Genomic DNA, 20407 nt, shown 5'->3' with positions numbered 1-20407 from the left:
ATATAACATAGCACCAGTTCAGAAAGATAACAAAGTCAAGCTTAACTGCCTGGAACATCAGCTAACTCTGCCCACAGTAGCGGTCAGCATAGTTAAAGTACTTCTACACAACTAATTAGTAAATGAGAATGACTGGTGAGCTGTCCAGGGTGTAACCCACCTTCTGCCCTATTCCAGCTGGATAGGTTCCAGACACCCACAACCCTCACCTGAACAAGCTGCTAGCAAAGTGGATCTGTCCACTGTGCATATACAAGCCCTGGGATGACGTTGGTATTTCTTTTATGCATTTATTGACTTATCCATGTCACTTGTGTTGTAATTGATGCCTGCTCTGGTTTCTTGCTGCTGCACTTCCCACTATTTGGTGGTGGCACTCTAAGAAGAAGGCAAAGAACTATAGATAACCATCTTTTTATGACTATTTTGGTCCTAATGTAGTTGATGGTGTTGTGCAGTGAAAATATTTTTGGCCAACTGCAGTTACTTCTTCAGGGTATCACAAGTTCGCCAGGCAAAAGATGGATACTCCAGGGAGTTATCTGGTTGCAGTGTGAGCTGAGCTGTTTGCCAGTTCAAGTTCCATATTTGTACATATTGAGCATGATTTTGGTCTTTTCATTCAGACCTTGGCAAGAAGGCAAATAAGTGCACTGTACAAAATACTGAACTACTGATTTAGTAACTTAGTCATGTAAAATAAATAGATAAAATATGATACACCTCAGACAATACAGGTCTCAGTTAAATTACACACACAGTTAGAAAAAGACTGAATAAGTGTGACTTGTGTGGAAGAGTTGCCAGGAAAACGCCTATAGTTAAAGGCAGTCTTATTCTTTAGGAAGGTAGCTTGATGGATAATGTATATGTGTGATGCATGCCCAATGCTGGAACTGCCCCCTCTGCTCTGCGTGTGTGCTAGCAGTAGTTAGCAGTATGTATTCTATGTCCTCTGTGAGAGCACACCAATAGAAGTAGCTACACTGTGTTTGCCTCCTCGATAAAGGAATGTGCATCACTTTACTCTGCCAATTTGGATCAGAAGAGAAAAGTAGTTATCAGCTACGAGACAGGCTACAGTAAAGACATTAAGCATTTACCAGAGGTCTCTTTACTATGTCTAGTCGCCACAAATCTGTTCACTTTGAAAAAGAACATGACAGCATGGGTTAGATTTACTTAGCATAATCTAAATAAAACAGAAAACCTCAGCTAAAGCTCGACCCAAACTACAAGAAGACAATAACCCTAAGCATATCTAAAGCACAAACAAGAAAAAGAATCAAGGAATTGCAATGGCCCAAAGTCCAGACCTCAACCCTGCTGAAATGCTGTGGCGGGAAAACCAGCAAACCTCAATGAACTGTAGCCCCACCGTAAAGGAGAGCATGCCATATTTTACCACAATGGTATGAAAGACTGACGAAGTCATCCAGAAAATGATTACTTTTAGTTATTTCTGTTAAAGGTGATTCTACAAGCTACCGAGTCGTGTGGTGTAATTACTTTTTCCCCGACCGCATAAAGTCCTCTAAAAACCTTTCATTTTGACATCACTGTGCATGTATCCAAAATGTTGTTGTTCTGAACAGCCATGTCAGTGACCAATGTTGTATGATGATTCTCAACCTCTCGATCTTTAAACTGTTCCTTCTGTGTATGTGTGTGAATACTATGACAAACATTTACATGGAAATGAACACAGCAAATGATGAACCAGCCACAGGATTGCATTCATCACTGCAAGCTGCAGAGGTGACATTTAGACTATGACAGGAAATGTGATGAGTTATCAATCTTGCATACATATACACACACGCTCACACGTGCTATGAATAACTGTGATGTACCCAGCTGTCAGCCATATTTGACACAGGCAACACATTGGTGTGCATCCCAAGGAAAACTGGTTCACCTTGAATAAATCAGCGCGGCACTGTTCTTCATCTATTCCACACGCATCTACTTTGTTCCAGAGATGGTCATCAGTAACGCAGATACTAATGAAATGAATAGTTCTTAGAACCACTAGCCTTTAAATCTAATACAAAAAATAAGAAAGCACATTACATAAGATTGATCGCCAGATATGTGAAAAATGCACACAGCACTGTCTGCTAGTTTTATCATTTTGTAAATTACAGTGAGGTTTCTTATTTTCAGATGTTGAGTAATAAATAACAGTGATTACTAGCCAGCGATATTTTCTGTGTATATTGTATTTTTCAGCTGTAACATCTCTTACTACTAGGCTTAAGACATACATCCCTGCCCTCTGCTATAGCCTTCTGAGACCAGTTCTGATTCTGCTCATTTCCTTAAGAAACTGTGGGAGAAACAACCACTGTTATGAAAACCATTGAATAGGCCAAGTCTTTTGATGATCTACAGTAATATGTAATTGTTTACTTGTGCTTACTTTGATTGTATTTTAAAAACATGCCATGCTAAAATAATCTAAACACTAGACCAGGAACTAAGTGAAATTTCAACTGTGGTATAAAGAGATGGTACATTTTGAAGTCAGAATAAAAGAAATCTACTGGGAGGAGACCTTGGGGCAGACTGTCATGATTTACTGAGTTTAATGGACTCAAACCAGACCGAGAGGTGAGAAAAGGTTAAGGATGTTTATTGCAAACAAGTTGAGATTAAAAAAAATAAACTTTTCTTGGTGATACTACTCAGAATGTATGTGAGAGTGTGTGGGTGTGCAGTGGAGAGTGAGCAGGCAGGTAAGTATCTGTGGGAACCAGTCTCTGTCTCTTAGAAGGAAATCCAAAAACAGAATCCAAAATTCAAAGCACAAGTCCTATCCAGGTGGGCAGGTCCAAAGCATTAGAAGAGATGAGAAATCAAGGTAAGTACCCAATCAAGCACAAAGTAATAGTTCATTTCCTAAATCCAAGCCTGACAACAACGTAGCTCTATCATATGGCAGTGAATGAGTGGAATAATCAGTCCATAAATTCACACAGCACTTGACAAGAAGCAAGGAAACAGGTGTGCAGCTGAAGGCTCAGCCCAAGGCTGATCAGGGGAACGACCTCCAGGGATTCATCTGGCTGAGAAAAATAAAAGAGAGCCAGAGTCAGAAAAAGGGTTAGGAAAAAGGAAGAAAAAAAAAGGTGTAGCAGGGCAGATAGTACCAGGACCATGATACTGACCTGTGACATGCTGAAGAGATGTCTTTCAACTGGCTTGGGGACACCTCAGCATCCCCTGGAAGAGCTTGAGGAGCTGTCTGGGTAGAGAGAGGACTGGGCATTTGTATTTAGACAGCAATTTAGGGCCAGATGTATGTGCAATCCCCAGATAGCACTCATAGATGTGATTAGTTTTACAACTGAGTTACAAATAATAATAATAATAATGGATTGGATTTATATAGCGCTTTTCAAGGCACCCAAAGCACTTTACAATGCCACTATTCATTCACTCTCACACACTGGTGGAGGCAAGCTACGGTTGTAGCCACAGCTGCCCTGGGGCAGACTGACAGAAGCGAGGCTGCCATATCGCGCCATCGGCCCCTCTGGCCAACACCAGTAGGCGGTAGGTAGGGTAAAGTGTCTTGCCCAAGGACACAACGACCAGGACAGAGAGGCCAGGGATTGAACCGGCGACCTTCCGGTTACAGATGCGCTTCCCAACCCCCTGAGCCATGGTCGCCCCAAAGGTTGCGCTGTTTTCTTAACACAGGGCATTTGGTTCATTTTAATGTCAAGCGCAAAATATAAGATATGCTTTTTGTGCTTTGTGTGTCATAAATGTTAATAAATCTGTTTGCATGGGCTGTCGCTAAAGCGCTTGCTTATTCTGGGTAATCTAATTGTTGGGGTTTTCTGTGTTTATTATTTTAGGGACTTTACCTCACGTTCTAAAGCACATTGAGGCAACTGTTGTGGATGGATGGATGGAAAAACAGAAAACTGAATATTATCAGTGATGGACTGACTTTCCCAGGACCTTGTCACGGTACTGGGTCGTGTGACCCAGTGTTTGAGTTTTATGTATTTTTTGTATTCATTTTCAATCTAGTTAAATTCTAGGTTGCTGTTCAGACCTTATTTCTTAGTTATTTCTGTCATCTCCGCCTGTACTCAGTCTACCTGGTTCCTGCGTCCACGTTTCATGTCTATGCGGTTAAGTTCATGTCATGTTTCATGTCTATGTGGTTATGTTAAGTTCATGTCATGTTTGATCTCCATGTCTATGTCTCCGTGTTTCCTGTTTTATTTTGTAAGAGTCTTGTGTTCTTTGTTCATTGTAGTTGATGTTACTCTCCCCTGTATTGTCATTATGTTTCATTCGAGTCAGCTGTGTTTTCATGTGTCTCCACTTCCCCTGATCACCTCATGTGTGTATTTAAGTCCTCAGTCTTCCTTTGTTCGTTGTCGCGTCGTCTGTGTACTTCCCCTCTGGTCAAGTTAAGTGTTTTTCAGGATTCTGTGCAGTTCGTGTTTGCCATTTGGTTTATGTTGTTTTTCATGCAGCCGCACGATGAGGTTCCGTGCAGGTCATGTTCATGTCTGTTTCGTCACGCCACTTGGTTCACAGTTTCCATGCATCTGCACAGCATTCTGTTCACAGTGATCATAGTTATTCCTTTCAGTCAGGTTAGTGTTTTTCCAGTTTAGGTTTTTGGTTAGTTGCAGTCTCTGTCCCTGTTATGTTTTGTCTACTCCCTTCTGCATCAGTCCAAATAAAGGCTCGCTTTCAGTTTAAGTTCACTCCCGTCTCCTCGCCTGTGTTCGCGCCTGGGTCCACCACACACACTCTCCACACGGTCTGCCCCCGCTGGCCGTGATAGACCTAGAGCTAAGTGTTATTGAAGCAGTCTGGCATCACCTTCACAAACGAACAAAATGCAGTAACTTTGAAAGAGCTTTGAAATGTTTTTCTAGAAACCTGGTGACCTACTCTGAAGTTTATTTAGAAATTATAAATTACATTAAAGCTTAAAGAAGAGAGTTCAAATTTTATTGATGAATCAGCCACAGCAGTCACTCACCATTTCTTTCCTATATACCTGCGGGGCTGTGAAAAATATTTGCTCCCTTCCTCATTTCTTTCTTTTTTTTTCCAGATTTGTCATACATGTTTCACATCATCAAACAAATATATTAGTAGAAAAAGAGAACCTGACTCAATAAAAAAATGCAAAACAGCAGCCCCAGACCATCACACTGCCACCACTATGTTTGATTCGTGGTATGATCTTCCTTTTATGAAATGATCTGACAAAAAAAATGGAGGCAATTACTTTGTCACACAGAGCCAGGCAAATTTAAAAACTGCATTTTGCAGTTATTTGGGATATCTTTGTTTAATATTGGTCCAACTGTGACACATTTACATATATGTAAATGTGTCACAGTTGGACCAATATGCCTCTTCTGCCTCTTCTCATATGAGAAGAGGCAGATTGCTTTTAAAAGCATTTTAAGTTACTTTTCCCTGGTTGAGGGCATTGCTTTGTTCCCTTCTTCATTCAGAGCTCGTTTGGCACCTAAGGCTTTACTTTCATTCGCTTAACAGTGACAGATTCAAGTTAAATATGATCCAAATAGAACAGAATTTCTTACAACATTTTTCTTTTTGAGTTTTTAATGTGCTTTTGGCAGTTTTCCAATATCACTCGAGAAGGAAAATAACTGCGTATTACGTGATAGCATTACTCTAAAGATGTCTTAATATTCACTGAGATGAATTATCTCCAGCTAGTTTGGAGTAACTGCTAAAACAAAGCAACAATGCTAGGATGAATTGATTATCCTTTCAAGCATTATACAACTGTCAGCGTAACACTGAGATGCGTGATTGCCAAACATCCACCCTCAGACTCCCTCTCAGCCTCCAATATGAATAGATAATTACACTGCGTCATTCTTCTTTTTGCAGGTCTGCGATGTGTTTCAGCTCATCCCACGTCCCTAGCAGTGCATGAGTCATTTTGGTTCAACACTATGTTATGCAGAACCAAGCTGCCCTTTCTTTCTTTTTTGGGTGTTGATTCAAGCCCTCTTACACATTTCAACATGTCGAACACTACCACAAAAGACACAGGAAAATCCATTTGTCATGTCCCTCACAGTACAATTCATTATGGATGGTGCACTGAACCACTTCAGAAGCTTTAAAGGCTCAGCTTTTCAGTGTTTTCTGAGAAAACCCGTTTCAGAACATAATTAATCATCAGGGTGAGATGTTTTTGTGCTGTTTGGTAAAGGTGGAACTCCGTCTTCATTGTTGTGGAAAGTAATTGAGAATGGATGACGCTTTGCTAAACCCAAGGACTCTAAAAGCTGTCCTTTTCAGCACAGCGGTCAAAGTAAAAACACAAGACATAACTGTGGTGATCAGTTAAAATGGAACATGACAAAGAAGAAATACTGACAGAGCGAAAATTATTGATTAGATAATGTTGAAAGAAAACATAAATATGCAACATTACTGATTTATTACAGATGTTAATGAAAGGCCGTATAAAGATTTAAAATATGTCATATGTGACCGTTTGACCTCTCCTTCGAGATTAATAGATTGATTTTAAGATATAAAGAATTTAAAACTATGTTTCTTACTGCCATTGGCAACATATAATCATATGGAATGATACAATGAATATTTGGATTTTAAATATCACATTACTTTTGACCTCTTTTTCAAATAAGGTCAAATAAGGTCAAACTTTCATAAAATGTCTTTTATCATCTTTTAACTATGATTAGAATTCAACTGCCTTCGCTTGTATTGGCAACATTTAGGAAATGATGCTGGTATATAAGGATTATAATATCTATTATTCGTTACCTTCTCATACAGATTATCGAATTTCTACTGCTTTTTTTAAAGGGCACACTGCACACCATGCTGGAATATTCAATTCAATTCAATTTTATTTATATAGCGCCAAATCACAACAACAGTCGCCTCAAGGCGCTTTATATTGCACAGTAGATCGTACAATAATACATACAGAGAAAAACCCAACAATCATATGACCCCCTATGAGCAAGCACTTTGGCAACAGTGGGAAGGAAAAACTCCCTTTTAACAGGAAGAAACCTCCGGCAGAACCAGGCTCAGGGAGGGGCGGGGCCATCTACTGCGACCGGTTGGGGTGAGAGAAGGAAGACAGGATAAAGACATGCTGTGGAAGAGAGACAGAGATTAATAACAGATATGATTCAATGCAGAGAGGTCTATTAACACATAGTGAGTGAGAAAGGTGACTGGAAAGGAAAAACTCAATGCATCATGGTCAAAGGAGCTTGCAAAGAAAAGCGTCTGGACTTCTTTAAGTTACTTGAAGACGTTTCACCTCTCATCCGAGAAGCTTCTTCAGTTCTAAGGTCAAATGGTGGAGAGTCCCAGATATCTTCAAGTAACTTAAAGAAGTCCAGACGCTTTTCTTTGCAAGCTCCTTTGACTACGATGACCTGGATGACTGAGAACCTTCACAGACTCAATGCATCATGGGAATCCCCGGCAGCTTACGTCTATTGCAGCATAACTAAGGGAGGATTCAGGGTCACCTGGTCCAGCCCTAACTATATGCTTTAGCAAAAAGGAAAGTTTTAAGCCTAATCTTAAAAGTAGAGATAGTTTCTGTCTCCTGAATCCAAACTGGAAGCTGGTTCCACACAAGAGGGACCTGAAAACTGAAGGCTCTCCCTCCCATTCTACTTTTAAATACTCTAGGAATATGCATGAGTTTTTTTTTTTTTTTTAGCTAATAGCTCCTTGGAAATCACCTTGTAGGTGCAAAAATATAATTTTATGTCTTTTGAACTGTGCTAGCTTTGGCATTTTTAGTAGATTTGACTAAAGAAATTGGAATAAACTATGCTTTTGTGAAAGGTTGCTAATAACAAAGTCTGTAAAGATACACACAAGCTTAGCTTGTAAAAGCAGCACTGAGCGAGAGCTGCTTATATATCAATTTTTGAAAAATTCAAACAAAATTCTAGAGGGACTAATTTCTAATATTTGTAACCTGTGTTAACTAGCTTTTCTCTCCTAAGAATAAGCTCGTGGTCAAGCAGGGATGAACTGCTTGTTGTGATTATTGTCGTGATTATTCCCACAACATTAAATATTGTTGTTTTGTCAGAGATAATTGAACTGCTGCTGTGCTGGGCTCACCTAAAACCATGGCCTTGTTTTCTTTCCTAAATGAGAACACTTGATCCAGTTTCCACTAATGCATCTAGAGTCCCGTGTCCTGCTGTCCTACAAACCTTCAGTTTTGCCATCAGTTGATTTCTGACACTTTCCTGCCTTTTTTTTCTTGCATCAGGAGTTTTTATTATGTGAAATAGAGGCGCGACCACATTTTAAACAAGTGAACAATAGCTGCAAGTTCATCTCCTTTAAAAACCTCTGAGTTGTTCAAATCCATCATATTTTTGAGGGTTGTCATTTCTAAATCCTTGAACTTTCAGATAGTTTACAAGTTTCAATGAAAATAAGACAATAAAGCCTGAACACTATAAACTACAGTGAGCCTGATTTCTTGTGTTATAGCAGACGTGTCCTCAGAGCTAGAATGTCTCGCCATAAACAAAACAGACAAAGGGGTTATAAATAAGTAGCCTAAATGTTATAAATATAAAATATCAAAGTGTATTAGAAAATAAAAATTAATCAATCAATTAATGAATTGATAAAAATAAATTCTCTTCAGCTTTTTAAGCAGCATAAGCTGTTGTGACAATCATCACTTTAAGGCTACATCCAGACGTACACGGGAATTTTTGAAAACTGAGTTTTCCAGCTTTTGTTAAAAAAAAAAAAAAAATCCTGTCCACATGTCAAGTTTTGAAAAAATATCTCTGTCCACAAGTAAATGCAAAAAACAAAGTCAAATGCTGTCAAGAACATGCCACATCCTAACCGTGTAGAAATGTTGGCCAATCAGAAGTCTAGAAGCCTGTTTACTTCATCATTTTCAAATGTTAATAACGAAAGACCCTATTTTGGATTTTGAAAGCATAAACAGGGTTTTGTACACTCACAAAACCTGAAGTACTTCTCAAAAGTTTTTTGTGTTTTTTGGGAAAGGCAGCTAATTTTGTGTTACTTTTCAAGTGCCTTCATCATTTCAAGTGTTAATAACTAAAGACAGTATTTTGGATTTTGTCTCACTGGCTCCCTTGGCCAGAGTTTATTCAATTAAAATTTTTTTTTTTTTTACATTAGTGTGAGTGATTCATAATCATAAGTCATAGCGCTGTGAGATATGGCTGGTGTAGACTCACAACCTAGGAATGGACAAAATGCATACTGCATGCATAAATTTAATTTGAAAAAATTACATTTATTCAAAACCGATGACGACATTTGCATCAGGATTTGGGTTGTTAGTGTCTGCGCTGAATGTAGATGTCACATCCAAAGTTCAGTTGGACGCCTCTTTCTTTCTAAATGGAGGGACAGTAACTGTGTGTGTATACGTGAGTGTGTAAAAACTGCAGATAGTAAGATTAACAGCACAAGTATTTTGTCTATGTCCGCCATTGTAGAAATTCCTCTCATGCAAACAGTAACATCAGCACAGCATGACCTCAAAACAGGCACACACCTTTGACATTGCGTGACTAAATCTCCTTTACCTTGTCCACACGTAAACGCAAAAACTGAGTTTTTGAAAAACCCAGTTTATTAGTGATCCAAAAAGCCGTCTTCTGTGTGGACGAAAGGCCCAAACATGTAGAAAAAGCTGCGTTTTCAAAAATATCTGTGTACATGTGGACGTAGTCTAAGACCAATAATAACAATAGTAAGACCAGGAATAACTAGAAGTTCAATAACTAAAGTTGCAGAATTAAAATGTGTTGCAATCAGCACCACGAAAGCTGACCAGCACTGCATTGCCCAGCCTATGTTGATGCAAGACACAAAATCAACAGCATTGTTATAAAAGTTGTTTCTGACTGTATTCAAAATTCATACATTCTATAGTTATTACATGCAGTTCCGAGATCAGTGAAGAAGGATTTACAACACAGAAATGTCCAACTTCTGGAAATCATGTTCATCATCAGTGGAGTGTGGTATGGAGGTGATTAGCTTGTAGCACAGCAGCTTTTAGCCCGTCCACATTTTTGGGTTGAGTGTTTCTTCCTCTTTACAGCAGCTTATAGATTTCCACTGGGATTAACATCAGACAAGTTGGCTGGCCAATCAATAAGATAAGATGATGAGGTGGTAGTGTTGGTAATGTGGGAAGGAAGCCCAGCTGGAAAAGGAAATTAACATCTCCATAAAGCGTGTCAGCCAATAGCAGTACAAAGTGCTCTGCAATCTCCTGGTAGAAAGCTGCATGGAGTCTGGACTTGATAAACCACAGTGGACAAGCCGCCACCAACACCAGCAGATGACAAGGTGACCTAAATCAGCATAGACTGCAGGAACTTCACACTGGACCTCAAAACCCTTGGATTCTGTGTCTCTCCTCTCTTCCTCCAGATTTTCAAATTGCAGTGTTTACTTTTATGTCATTTACTTTCTGATGTCGTCGCTGGTTCGGGGTGGTTTGATTAGGAATGCGACAGCTGTAACCCCTTTCCCAAAGATGCATGTCTTCCCTACTTTGTGAAGCTCCCCCAAGTTTTTGAATCAACTTTTCTCAAGGCTGCGCCAAATCCCTGATGCGTGTGCACCTTTTCCTGCCACACTTTTCCCTTCCAGTCACATTTTCATTAATATGCTTAGGTACAGCACTCTGCACAAGGCCAAACTTTTCAGCAATCACATCCTGTGGCTTACACAGGATGTGATTGCTGAAAAGTTTGGCTATCGTGATCTGGACAACTGTCAAGTCAACAGATTATAAATGATTGTGGCTGTGTGCACTGAACTAGATCGAGACATCTATCTTATCCATGCTTTTTAAATTACAATATTTAAGTACGTAAGTGAAACTTCATTTATATAGCACCTTTCAAGATATTGATCACAAAGTGCTGTACAAAAGAAAACAAAAAAAGACTTTAGGGGGCTCCTGTTTCTGGCCAGTGCATTGCAATGCAAACCATACAAGGGAGACCCTCCTATCGATCAATTATCAGTGGAATCCAGGGGAAAGAACTGCGTCTACTCAACATAGATCATATGTGTTAGAGGAATGAGCAAACAAACAGCAGATTCAGATGTGAATCTGTAACTTTTAATTGCCATGTGGTCTGCTGAAGGCAGCGGCAGAGATCAGACAGGACTCACAAAGTTTGTATGCGTGTGTGCGAAACAGACTGCCAAACAGACAGCAGGAGCAGGTGAGAGAGCGTGCAATGTGAAAGCAAGAAGAGTGCACCGAGGGGAACTTGTGCCCATTCATCTCTTCACTCAGATACCAGCAGGTAGAGAGGTATGGCAGCCTTACAAGGTCAATATTTTACTTTGGCTCCTGTGCGCTAATTAAATTACAGGCAGAGTGCCTCGGGAGAGCACACACAGACGGTTATGGACCCTGTAACCCCCCCACCCCCCTCCAACGGTTCTTACAAGCCAAACAATTTGTAGCATGAGCTGAGATGCTGGCTCGTTTAGTCACTGCAACACGGCCGATATGAAGCAATTTCACATGTTCAGGGAGATCGGGGGAGTAGTGAGGCAAATCAAGCAGCCAGGCTGGACTTGGAGATAAGTGTGGAATATTTTTTGAAGCCCAGAGTGAAAAAGTGAAAACGGATGAGGAAAGTTTAAATTCTCTGTATGTGATTCCAGTGGGATTGTTTTGTTTTTCCCATGATCAGCATGCATGGATATCCAATGTGCTTGTGTCTTGTCTTCAAGAAGAATAACAAGCCTCAGATTGATCTAAGGTACTTTGTTTCTGACAACCTGTTAGCCTAATCATCACTAATAAGGAGAACAATGTCGCAAATTCACTAATTACAGCATAACTATAAGAGTTTTAGAATTCGGGATCTGTTTGCCTCTCTGACAGAGAGAGGAAGAAAGAAAAAACGAGTTTTGGAATCATGTTTTCGTGCAACTGCATGAATCTCCGCGGGTATGAGGGAGTGGGGAGGGAACATCAGCCTAAGTTTAAGCAGTTCTGCAATTGGCTGAGCGCACCAGGAAGTCCGGCCGCTCCGAATCTGTCATCTGACTTTGACGCAGGCACTCCAGCTTCCGGAAAGTCAACTGCAACCGCGGAAAAAGCGAAACATGGCTCCCAAACTTGAACTTCCAAGCGCCGCGTTGATGGTCGGGCTGTTGTTTTTCTCCCTGATCCCCCCGGCAGAGGCTTACGATGCCGGGGACGGTCTGGCCCTGCTGCTGTGCACCATCCTCGCGGTGGTGGGTTTCTGTGCCTGCCTCGGCTGGTACGCGCGGAGGCGGAACGGACAGCTGTGACGCTGACGAGACGGGATTCTCCACCTGCTACCAACCACCACATTATAATACCAATTTTGCGTGATCACCCGTGGACTTTTGTGGCACAGGCTTTGTGTCTTAAAGACTGATAAGAAACGTGCCTTACTGGGATTAATGCGGCAAGTTCAACGAGGACCACGCGGAGTTGAAGAAGGTGGAGCGTAACATCCAGGAAGCAAACAGGAACTGTTGCTCATTGCACTGCTGACATGATTATTATTAATGACCAAAAACACTGTTGCCTTCACTATGAACAGACTTCTGCAGCTGTAGCAGGCTCCCTAAGATGCCCACACTATGTACATTTTCGCGCATATTTTCCATCTGTCGAGGCGATTTCCTGACGCGTTGCGCTTATAGTGACTGTCACTGTTGGAAGCGCATTGTCACATGATTGGAGTGTGTTTTGCAGTTTTGTCACTGTTGCTAATTAAACATGTAGAATAAACGCGACACTTAACAACTTATGTTCGTGTGTGTGCATTCAGGTTGAACAGATCCTCCACTAAATGAACCGGGTTTAGCAGATCGGAGAGTAAACATTGCAATCTGTCGTCTGCAGCCTGTATTACTGCTCTGGCGTGCCTGTCATTCCATGCTGTAACATATATTTGAAGTGTGTTGAAAGTTTAGTGCAGGGATGTCAAATACAAGGCCCAGGGGAGCAGAGTTGGCCCAGCAAAGGCTTCAATCTTCATAGATTTTGGACTTATAGTTGTATTTTTTTTAGAAGTTTTACAGCTTTTCCTACTTGTAGAAAACTCACAAATGACCTTCCATGTGACACCAAGTAATTAAATGTACTATAGAAATTTTAGTGGGTCAACAGTAACAATGGAAGTCCAAAGAGTCATGCTGACAGATTTCTTTATCATGAAGAAAAACTGTGGCATGCTGTTGAAAACTGCCCCTTAATTTTCATATATGAAGATATGTACACTATAAATAAAATGAGGCTGATTGTTTATGTAGTATGTCACACCATCAGTCCATTTTCTACCCAGGACCTTCTTGTTGTGACAATGCTAACCACCATGACACCTCTTATAATAATATATAGCATTATGTATATATATATATTAAATTCATTTTGGAATAAACTAGTGATGTAAACTAGCTTTACCACCCTATACAGCCAACAGTTTAAATTATTAGGTTATTAAATTAGTTTATTATGCAGTGAAATAGGACCTTGTAAAAATGAATGCCCTTTAGCAAATGTCATTAATTTCTTTTAAAGGCAAGAAGTAAACTTTGCCTGTAGCTTAATGTAAATATGTCCATGTAGTAATGGTGGATAAGTTACCACACGTGTGATGTGTGGTTTAAGGAAATGTGACTGCTCCATAAAGGGTTAAAAACTCCCCCCACTCCACAGATATCCCTATTATACAGAGTTTGTATCAGTTACCAATAGCAACATGCTTCCTTTATGTTATGGTAATTATTCATTCATGATTCCTACACCAAGGATTTTTGTAATGTTTGAAGCATGCAAGTATGTAAGTCTCCAGCTGTGCACAATATTCAGTTGTAAGACTTCTCATGGCATCACATGTCCCCATACATGGTTGAGAAATCAAATATCCTATGAATTTATCATGCTGCCTCAGTGAGGATGACGACCAGTGCAAAGCTGCACTGTGTCTGCAAACAGGATCAAGCAATGCTGTGGTCTGAATCCAGAAAGGGGTCAAATTGGGTTGAAATTAAAATAATAAGAATTAAAAACAAAAAAGAAAAAAAAACCCTGGCGCATTTTAATTTTTTTTACGTTAAAAACACGTTTTATTCTAAAGAAGCTGATGTGAATCAATCCTTAAAAAAAGAATCTAGTTTAGTAGACACTTGACGATCCGTTACTCTGCGCGTTACCAGGGGAACCCGCCTGGCGGGGGAGGGGAGAGGAGGGGGGGTAGTTGTGGCTGTAACGCGTTACCGGCCAGCAGCAGCAGCAGGCACCGCTGAGCAGATGTTACCGTGAGAGAGAGACGCTGTTAACCGCCGCCGCCGCTGCTGCAACGAGAGACAAGACGCGTCTTGGATCACAAATAGGGGATGCAGGGCGCATGCGCAGTGGGTTCCGTTTACTGTAGGATATTCACGGTGGAGGCAGAAAAAAAAGGGGGCAGGCAACAAAGCAGGCTTTTTAAAACGGCGAAAAGCACGATTTGTGCAATGTAAATAGCGATCAGGAGGGACACGAAATTGGATTGTCAACAGGTAGGGTTTTGGTTGATCTTATGGTCGACTGTCTCTCTCGTTCTCTCATCTTTTTTTCTCTTTTTTTTCTTTTGGCCTTGTCTTGTGTGGTGGATGCGATTCCAGCCAAACCATAGCGGAGACTTGGAAATTATTCTAGTATAATGGACATGCGGATCCGCTACACCGTTGTGCTTCATCCGGCCGACTGGGACGCAAAGGCAATTATTTAATTCTGCTCCGTGTTTAACTAAATTCTATCGGATTCAAACGCGCATTTAAAAAGAGAGAGACCACTCGACTCACGGAGGACACATTTAAATGCGTAAGTAGACACAAGCGCACTTATTAACGAAATGGAGCATCGCTATATGTTATGCAATTTTTCCCCCACCAAAAAAAAATATATATATATGGAATTGAGCTCGCCATAATATTTTTTTTTACCAACGGGCTTTGTTAGTGCCATTTTTACCCATCCTTTTTTCAACCCAGCCCTACTGATTAACGCATCCGCACATTGCAAAAAGAATTACGCCGATGTGGCTCACAGAGCGGGTGTTACGCGTTATGTTCGCTTAACTCTTTGTAATTAGTAACATAAAGGATGATCTGGGGGAAAAATGGAGGCTGGCTCCATAGACGCCCTAATGAGAACACCGCTTATTAACGTTAGACCCGTTAATCCAGTTAACCTTTAGTCAGACAAGAAAGAAAAAAAAAAGGGGGGGGGGGGCGCTTTATCGCGTACTGTATGCACCCTTTACCAGTCGATTTACCACAACGCATAAAGGTTGGGGTGAGTTTATTCGAGGCATCCACCGATCCAGGGAGCCTTCCTCTGTTCTGTAGGGTGTGATCAAGAAGAGCTTATTTTTGGACTGCATTTGTCTTAATGTTTCACAGTGCGCTGAAAATGTAAAAAAAGGAAAAAAAAATCCAAGCCTAGATCTGTTTGCGCGTGTGTGTGTGTTTGCCACTCGTTTATTTCCGACAGACGACAGAAAAAAAGAAGAAAACTCAGTCGTTTGTTAATGAAGCCTCAACTGTGCTTTCTTGGCTTTGTGCTGCTTTTGTTCATTAAGCGACGTGAAAGAATATTCTGTTAGTCTAACGCATTGATGCTTTAGTCGGATCGAGCTCGCTTACTGTCTGTGTGATTCTCAGTAGACAAAGTATTCAGGCTGAGGCAGAGTTCTGCACTGAGCCACTCAAAATGCTAAAAAGTAAATCATTAAATAATCGTCAGGGCAAAGGAAAATTATGTTCATGGGAGTATAAATGGTACAGGTGTAATTTAACTCTTGTATGGGACTGAATGTTGATGGGATGAACGTATTTTTCAGGGATTTTTTTTTTTTAGGTGTGATGAGACAAAGGAACAAAGGATGCCTTAGAGGAGAGGTTGCCTATACGCCTGGAAACCTCTTCAAAGCACACCGCCAAATGGATCTAACGCCTCCCCCTGCCACCTCTAGATCATGATACTTGGCTGAAGCTATTCCGCTATCTTTATGATCCCTCCTCCATCTATGGCGAACTATAGCCATGCAGGGGACCACAACATCTTGCAGAATGTCTCTCCTCTCACCACGTTCCTCAAACTGACCTCTCTGGGTTTTATCATTGGAGTCGGTGTGGTCGGAAACCTCCTGATCTCCATCCTGCTGGTCAAAGACAAGAGCCTGCACCGAGCGCCCTACTATTTCCTGTTGGACCTGTGCGCCTCTGACATCCTGCGCTCCGCCATCTGCTTCCCTTTTGTCTTCACCTCAGTCAAGAATGGGTCTGCCTGGACCTACGGCACGTTGACCTGCAAAGTGATCGCCTTCCTGGGTGTGCTCTCCTGTTTCCACACGGCTTTCATGCTGTTCTGTGTCAGTGTCACCCGTTACCTGGCCATCGCGCACCATCGTTTCTACACCAAGAGGCTGACTTTCTGGACGTGTTTGGCTGTCATCTGCATGGTGTGGACGTTGTCTGTGGCTATGGCGTTCCCTCCGGTGCTAGATGTAGGGACGTACTCTTTTATCCGGGAGGAGGACCAGTGCACATTCCAGCACCGTTCCTTCAGGGCAAATGATTCGCTGGGCTTCATGCTTCTGCTGGCGCTCATCCTCCTGGCCACACAACTGGTTTACCTCAAGCTCATCTTTTTCGTCCACGACCGTCGAAAGATGAAGCCCGTCCAGTTCGTGCCTGCCGTCAGCCAGAACTGGACCTTCCACGGCCCAGGTGCCAGCGGGCAAGCGGCGGCTAATTGGCTGGCTGGATTTGGAAGAGGCCCCACCCCGCCTACTTTGCTGGGCATCCGGCAGAACAGCAATGCAGCGGGCCGCAGGCGTCTACTGGTATTGGATGAATTCAAAACCGAGAAGAGGATTAGTAGGATGTTCTACATCATGACGTTTTTCTTCCTGGCACTGTGGGGGCCCTACCTGGTTGCCTGCTACTGGCGGGTGTTTGCAAGGGGCCCCGTTGTCCCTGGAGGCTACCTGACAGCAGCCGTGTGGATGAGCTTTGCCCAGGCTGGGGTCAATCCTTTCATCTGCATCTTCTCTAACAGAGAGCTTCGGCGTTGCTTCAGCACCACACTCCTCTACTGCAGAAAATCCAGGTTACCAAGGGAACCCTACTGTGTTATATGAGGGTTTTACTGTGGGTTTTTTTCTCATCTATGTCTCTATTGCCCTGATTGATCTTGATCTGGGTTTGCTCCCATTGTACAGCGTACTCTCTCTTTCTATCTCCCTTCTCTTCATCCTCCAGTTTCCTCCTGTTCCTCCTTCTCCTGGCCCTTCTTTGCAGAGGTTGAAGGTGGACTGCCAATCACGTGGCTGTGCTGGGGCGATTGAATCTAAATCGTATCACACACGGAGGCTGAAGGGAATGGGAATAACGCAGGGGGAATGGATCACCTCCTGTGTTTATGTTCTAGTAAACAGACATTGTGGAAGGCCATGCCAATGCAGAGATGCAAAAAGTTGAAAGAAAAAAAAAGAGAGAGCGATTTGACAAAACAGTGAAAACAAGACGTCTTGCTTGGGATATTTTGAAGACACGTTATTCTGTGAGGTGTGAAATACGTAAGTATGAAAAGAAAAAGAAAAAAAATAATAACACAAAACAAAGAAATGATACCTCTCAAGGAATCACTGGAAATGTTTTACATTTTAAGAGTTGCACTAAAAAGAAGATGTAAAGATGCTTTTTTTGGGGGGGTCGACAGTTGCATTGCAAGGACAACTTTTTTGTTGTTTTTTCCTTCTCCCCCCCTCTCCCTCCAAACTAAACAATGAATGCTTTAATTTGCAACAGACTACACAACCGCTGTAAGTAGAGCAAAAACTGTTGGATTACACCATCACAAGAGGATAAAATGGTTTTAATGTAAGTGATATCTCTTTCATTTACCGGGCAGGGGGGCTTAATGATGGGGGATTTACAATGTGTGGTTTTGAAGTTGCAACTTAAAATCTAGAAATGATTTCTTGTAGTTTTATCCATATGTCCCTAGTGTCTGGCATTGTTATTTTCCTAACACATTTTACAAAAAAAACCCAAAAAACCAAAAAAAAAACAGAGGAAAAAAAGATGAAGTGATGTTTGGAATTTAAAAAAAAAGTTGCTTTTGAAAACAACCTTGTGCTTAAAAAAGACATTGAAGAAGTAGTTAAATGTTTCATCATATCCATGTACCTAAACACTATCACATTGTTACAGTATTGCTGATGCCACTCCGGGTGTTCTTGCCTTAATGGTTATGATATTGTCATGTTTCTGGGGTTTATTTTTCAATCACTCCTGAAAAGTTTTCTTCTTCTTCTTCTTCTTCTTTTTTTTTCTTTTTTCCCCCCTTTAGGTGCAAGGGGAGTTTTTTTTTTTCTTCTTCCTATTTTTCACATAAGCGTGAAGTGCATGTTCATTTTTAAAAGCTGGTCCACTCCCATGTGCATCACAGGCCATACACTGAGCAGCCCATTTTTATTCTGCAATGGTTTGCTACACCCCACAGAGTGCTCAGAGCACAGGGAGAGTGTGTGATTCTGTGTGTGTTTCTGTGTGTGTGTATGTGTGGATCAGACAACAGTCACTTCAAGACCAGAGCCTTAGTATGAAATCTTGCACAATTTGTAAAAAATGTAAAAGAAAAAAAAAAGAGAGACATTTAAGGCACACCGTCTTGTTTCTACTTTCCCTACATTTGCTCTCTACTGATTGTTTTCAGTGACTTACTTTTTTCTCTTGTGGCCATTTTAATATTTATTATGTATTCTTTTTGTATATTATAGATAGATTGTGTGTAAGTATGTGAGTCTTTTCATTTTGAAGTCCCGAATGTGAGTACAGTTTCAGTTAGGATTGCATTTGCTGAAAGTTAACTGTGTAATCTGTTGCTTTTTGAAAATAAAAAGTTTCCATTTTGCAAAATTTGCATTTATCCCTGTCATTGGGTTGCGAAATGTTGACTGGTCAGATTTAGAGATTCTGAAGTAAAAAAAATAAATAAAGAAAAAAATAAAGAAAATGTACATTTCTTTCTCTAAAATGTAATTCCTCATCTTATACCATCAGGCATCTGACTGGTTAGCATTTTAAAGCCACTGCTCAAGTGCATATTTGTATTTAAGACATTATTTGTGGTTATTTCTACAAAGGTTTTTATATGTGTATATAGTCATGCTTTTTATAAGCAAAACACATGAAAAAATATTTAAAGTATGCCTCTTCAAACCCGATCTTTTCTGTCATTTGAGTCCTTGGAACAGCTTGCCAAAAGAGAATATGCTGTATGCTAAACCTTGTCACTGAATATGAAGTGTCTTTGACATTTAATGGGGATAATCTCCATGGATGTAACTCTGGGCGCATACCCTTGCAGTTTTTTCTCACTCTGTGTTAAAGAGGAATACCACTGAATTTCATATGTAATATATGCAACTCCCATATGGAGTAATGGCAAACCACTCTGGGATAATGAATGTCCTTATACTGAGCCTTTCAGTCACAAATGACATAGCAGTTTGACCCTTTCTCTCAGTTTTAAGGTCACATTGATTTGCAGCAGCACTGAACATGGAGCATATTAACATTTTCTTTTGAATTTATATGCATGTGCAAGAAATTTGCCACCTCTAAATAAGTATTCATAATCATTCAGTAACAAACAAAAAGATCAATTAGTATATTGATTGTGATAGATAGACTGGGTATTTTCCTAGAGTCAAATGGAAACTATTAAAAAAATCTAATTAACATTACAGTTTCAAAGCAAACCTAATAAAGACAGCAAGGCAAAGATATATTTATTCTCAAATTGAGTGGTATTTCTCTTGCAAAGGTTATAATTTCAATGTGCTGGCAATGTCTCCATCTACACTGATGAACTGAATAATACAATATTTGTTACTACCAATTTTGTGTGATTCAGACATCAATGTGGATATTTTTCCACCTAAAACTCATTCCGTTAAATAATGACCTTAGCCTTGATGCCTGGAAATGCAAAAAATGGTGCTGAAATGGCTTGTAAACACTCCAGGTAATTGCATCCTGGACTGCAGGTTCCGCTGATGAAAAATATCTATTAGGGGTCCATTTTCATTATGGGGCTGGCAATTACTGTTTAATTTTGGACATTGATCATTTCACTTAGGCCCCAGAGGGGCCAAGTCAGATATTGTGAAATTAAAGGGAATACTGGTCTAGTTTTTTTTTTTTTTTTTTTTCATTCAGCATATGCAAATCACAAATAGTGTCACTACTGAGCACTGGCCCAATTTCTGGCATGTGCATTTGAGTGCCCCAGTAA

At 40.7% G+C, this 20407-nt stretch overlaps 2 protein-coding genes across 5 annotated transcripts; both read left to right on the top strand.

Moving 5' to 3' along the window:
• The first annotated feature begins 12085 nt into the window (after nucleotides 1-12085).
• LOC146369144 (small integral membrane protein 30) lies at nucleotides 12086-12860 on the top strand. Its single transcript, XM_084911059.1, has one exon. The coding sequence runs from the start codon at nucleotides 12184-12186 to the stop codon at nucleotides 12370-12372; it is 189 nt and encodes a 62-aa protein (XP_084767185.1). The 5' UTR covers nucleotides 12086-12183; the 3' UTR covers nucleotides 12373-12860.
• Nucleotides 12861-14328: 1468 nt separating this feature from the next.
• gpr85 (G protein-coupled receptor 85) lies at nucleotides 14329-19026 on the top strand. Of its 4 annotated transcripts, none has more exons than XM_084910361.1 (3): nucleotides 14329-14616; nucleotides 14722-14920; nucleotides 15959-19026. In XM_084910361.1, the coding sequence occupies exon 3, from the start codon at nucleotides 16110-16112 to the stop codon at nucleotides 17241-17243; it is 1134 nt and encodes a 377-aa protein (XP_084766487.1). In that variant the 5' UTR covers nucleotides 14329-14616; nucleotides 14722-14920; nucleotides 15959-16109; the 3' UTR covers nucleotides 17244-19026. The 4 variants fall into 4 exon arrangements, with proteins under 4 accessions (XP_084766487.1, XP_084766486.1, XP_084766485.1 ...); XM_084910360.1 differs by having other exon boundaries at nucleotides 15942-19026; XM_084910359.1 differs by lacking the exon at nucleotides 14722-14920.
• Nucleotides 19027-20407: the final 1381 nt, after the last annotated feature.

This window comes from Perissodus microlepis, chromosome 17 (genome assembly GCF_051167445.1).
Source record: "Perissodus microlepis isolate ML-2025 ecotype Zambia chromosome 17, ASM5116744v1, whole genome shotgun sequence".
NCBI lineage: Eukaryota > Metazoa > Chordata > Actinopteri > Cichliformes > Cichlidae > Perissodus > Perissodus microlepis.
The sequence above is the reverse complement of the archived record's forward strand: the minus strand, read 5'-3'. Positions and strand labels throughout refer to the sequence as shown.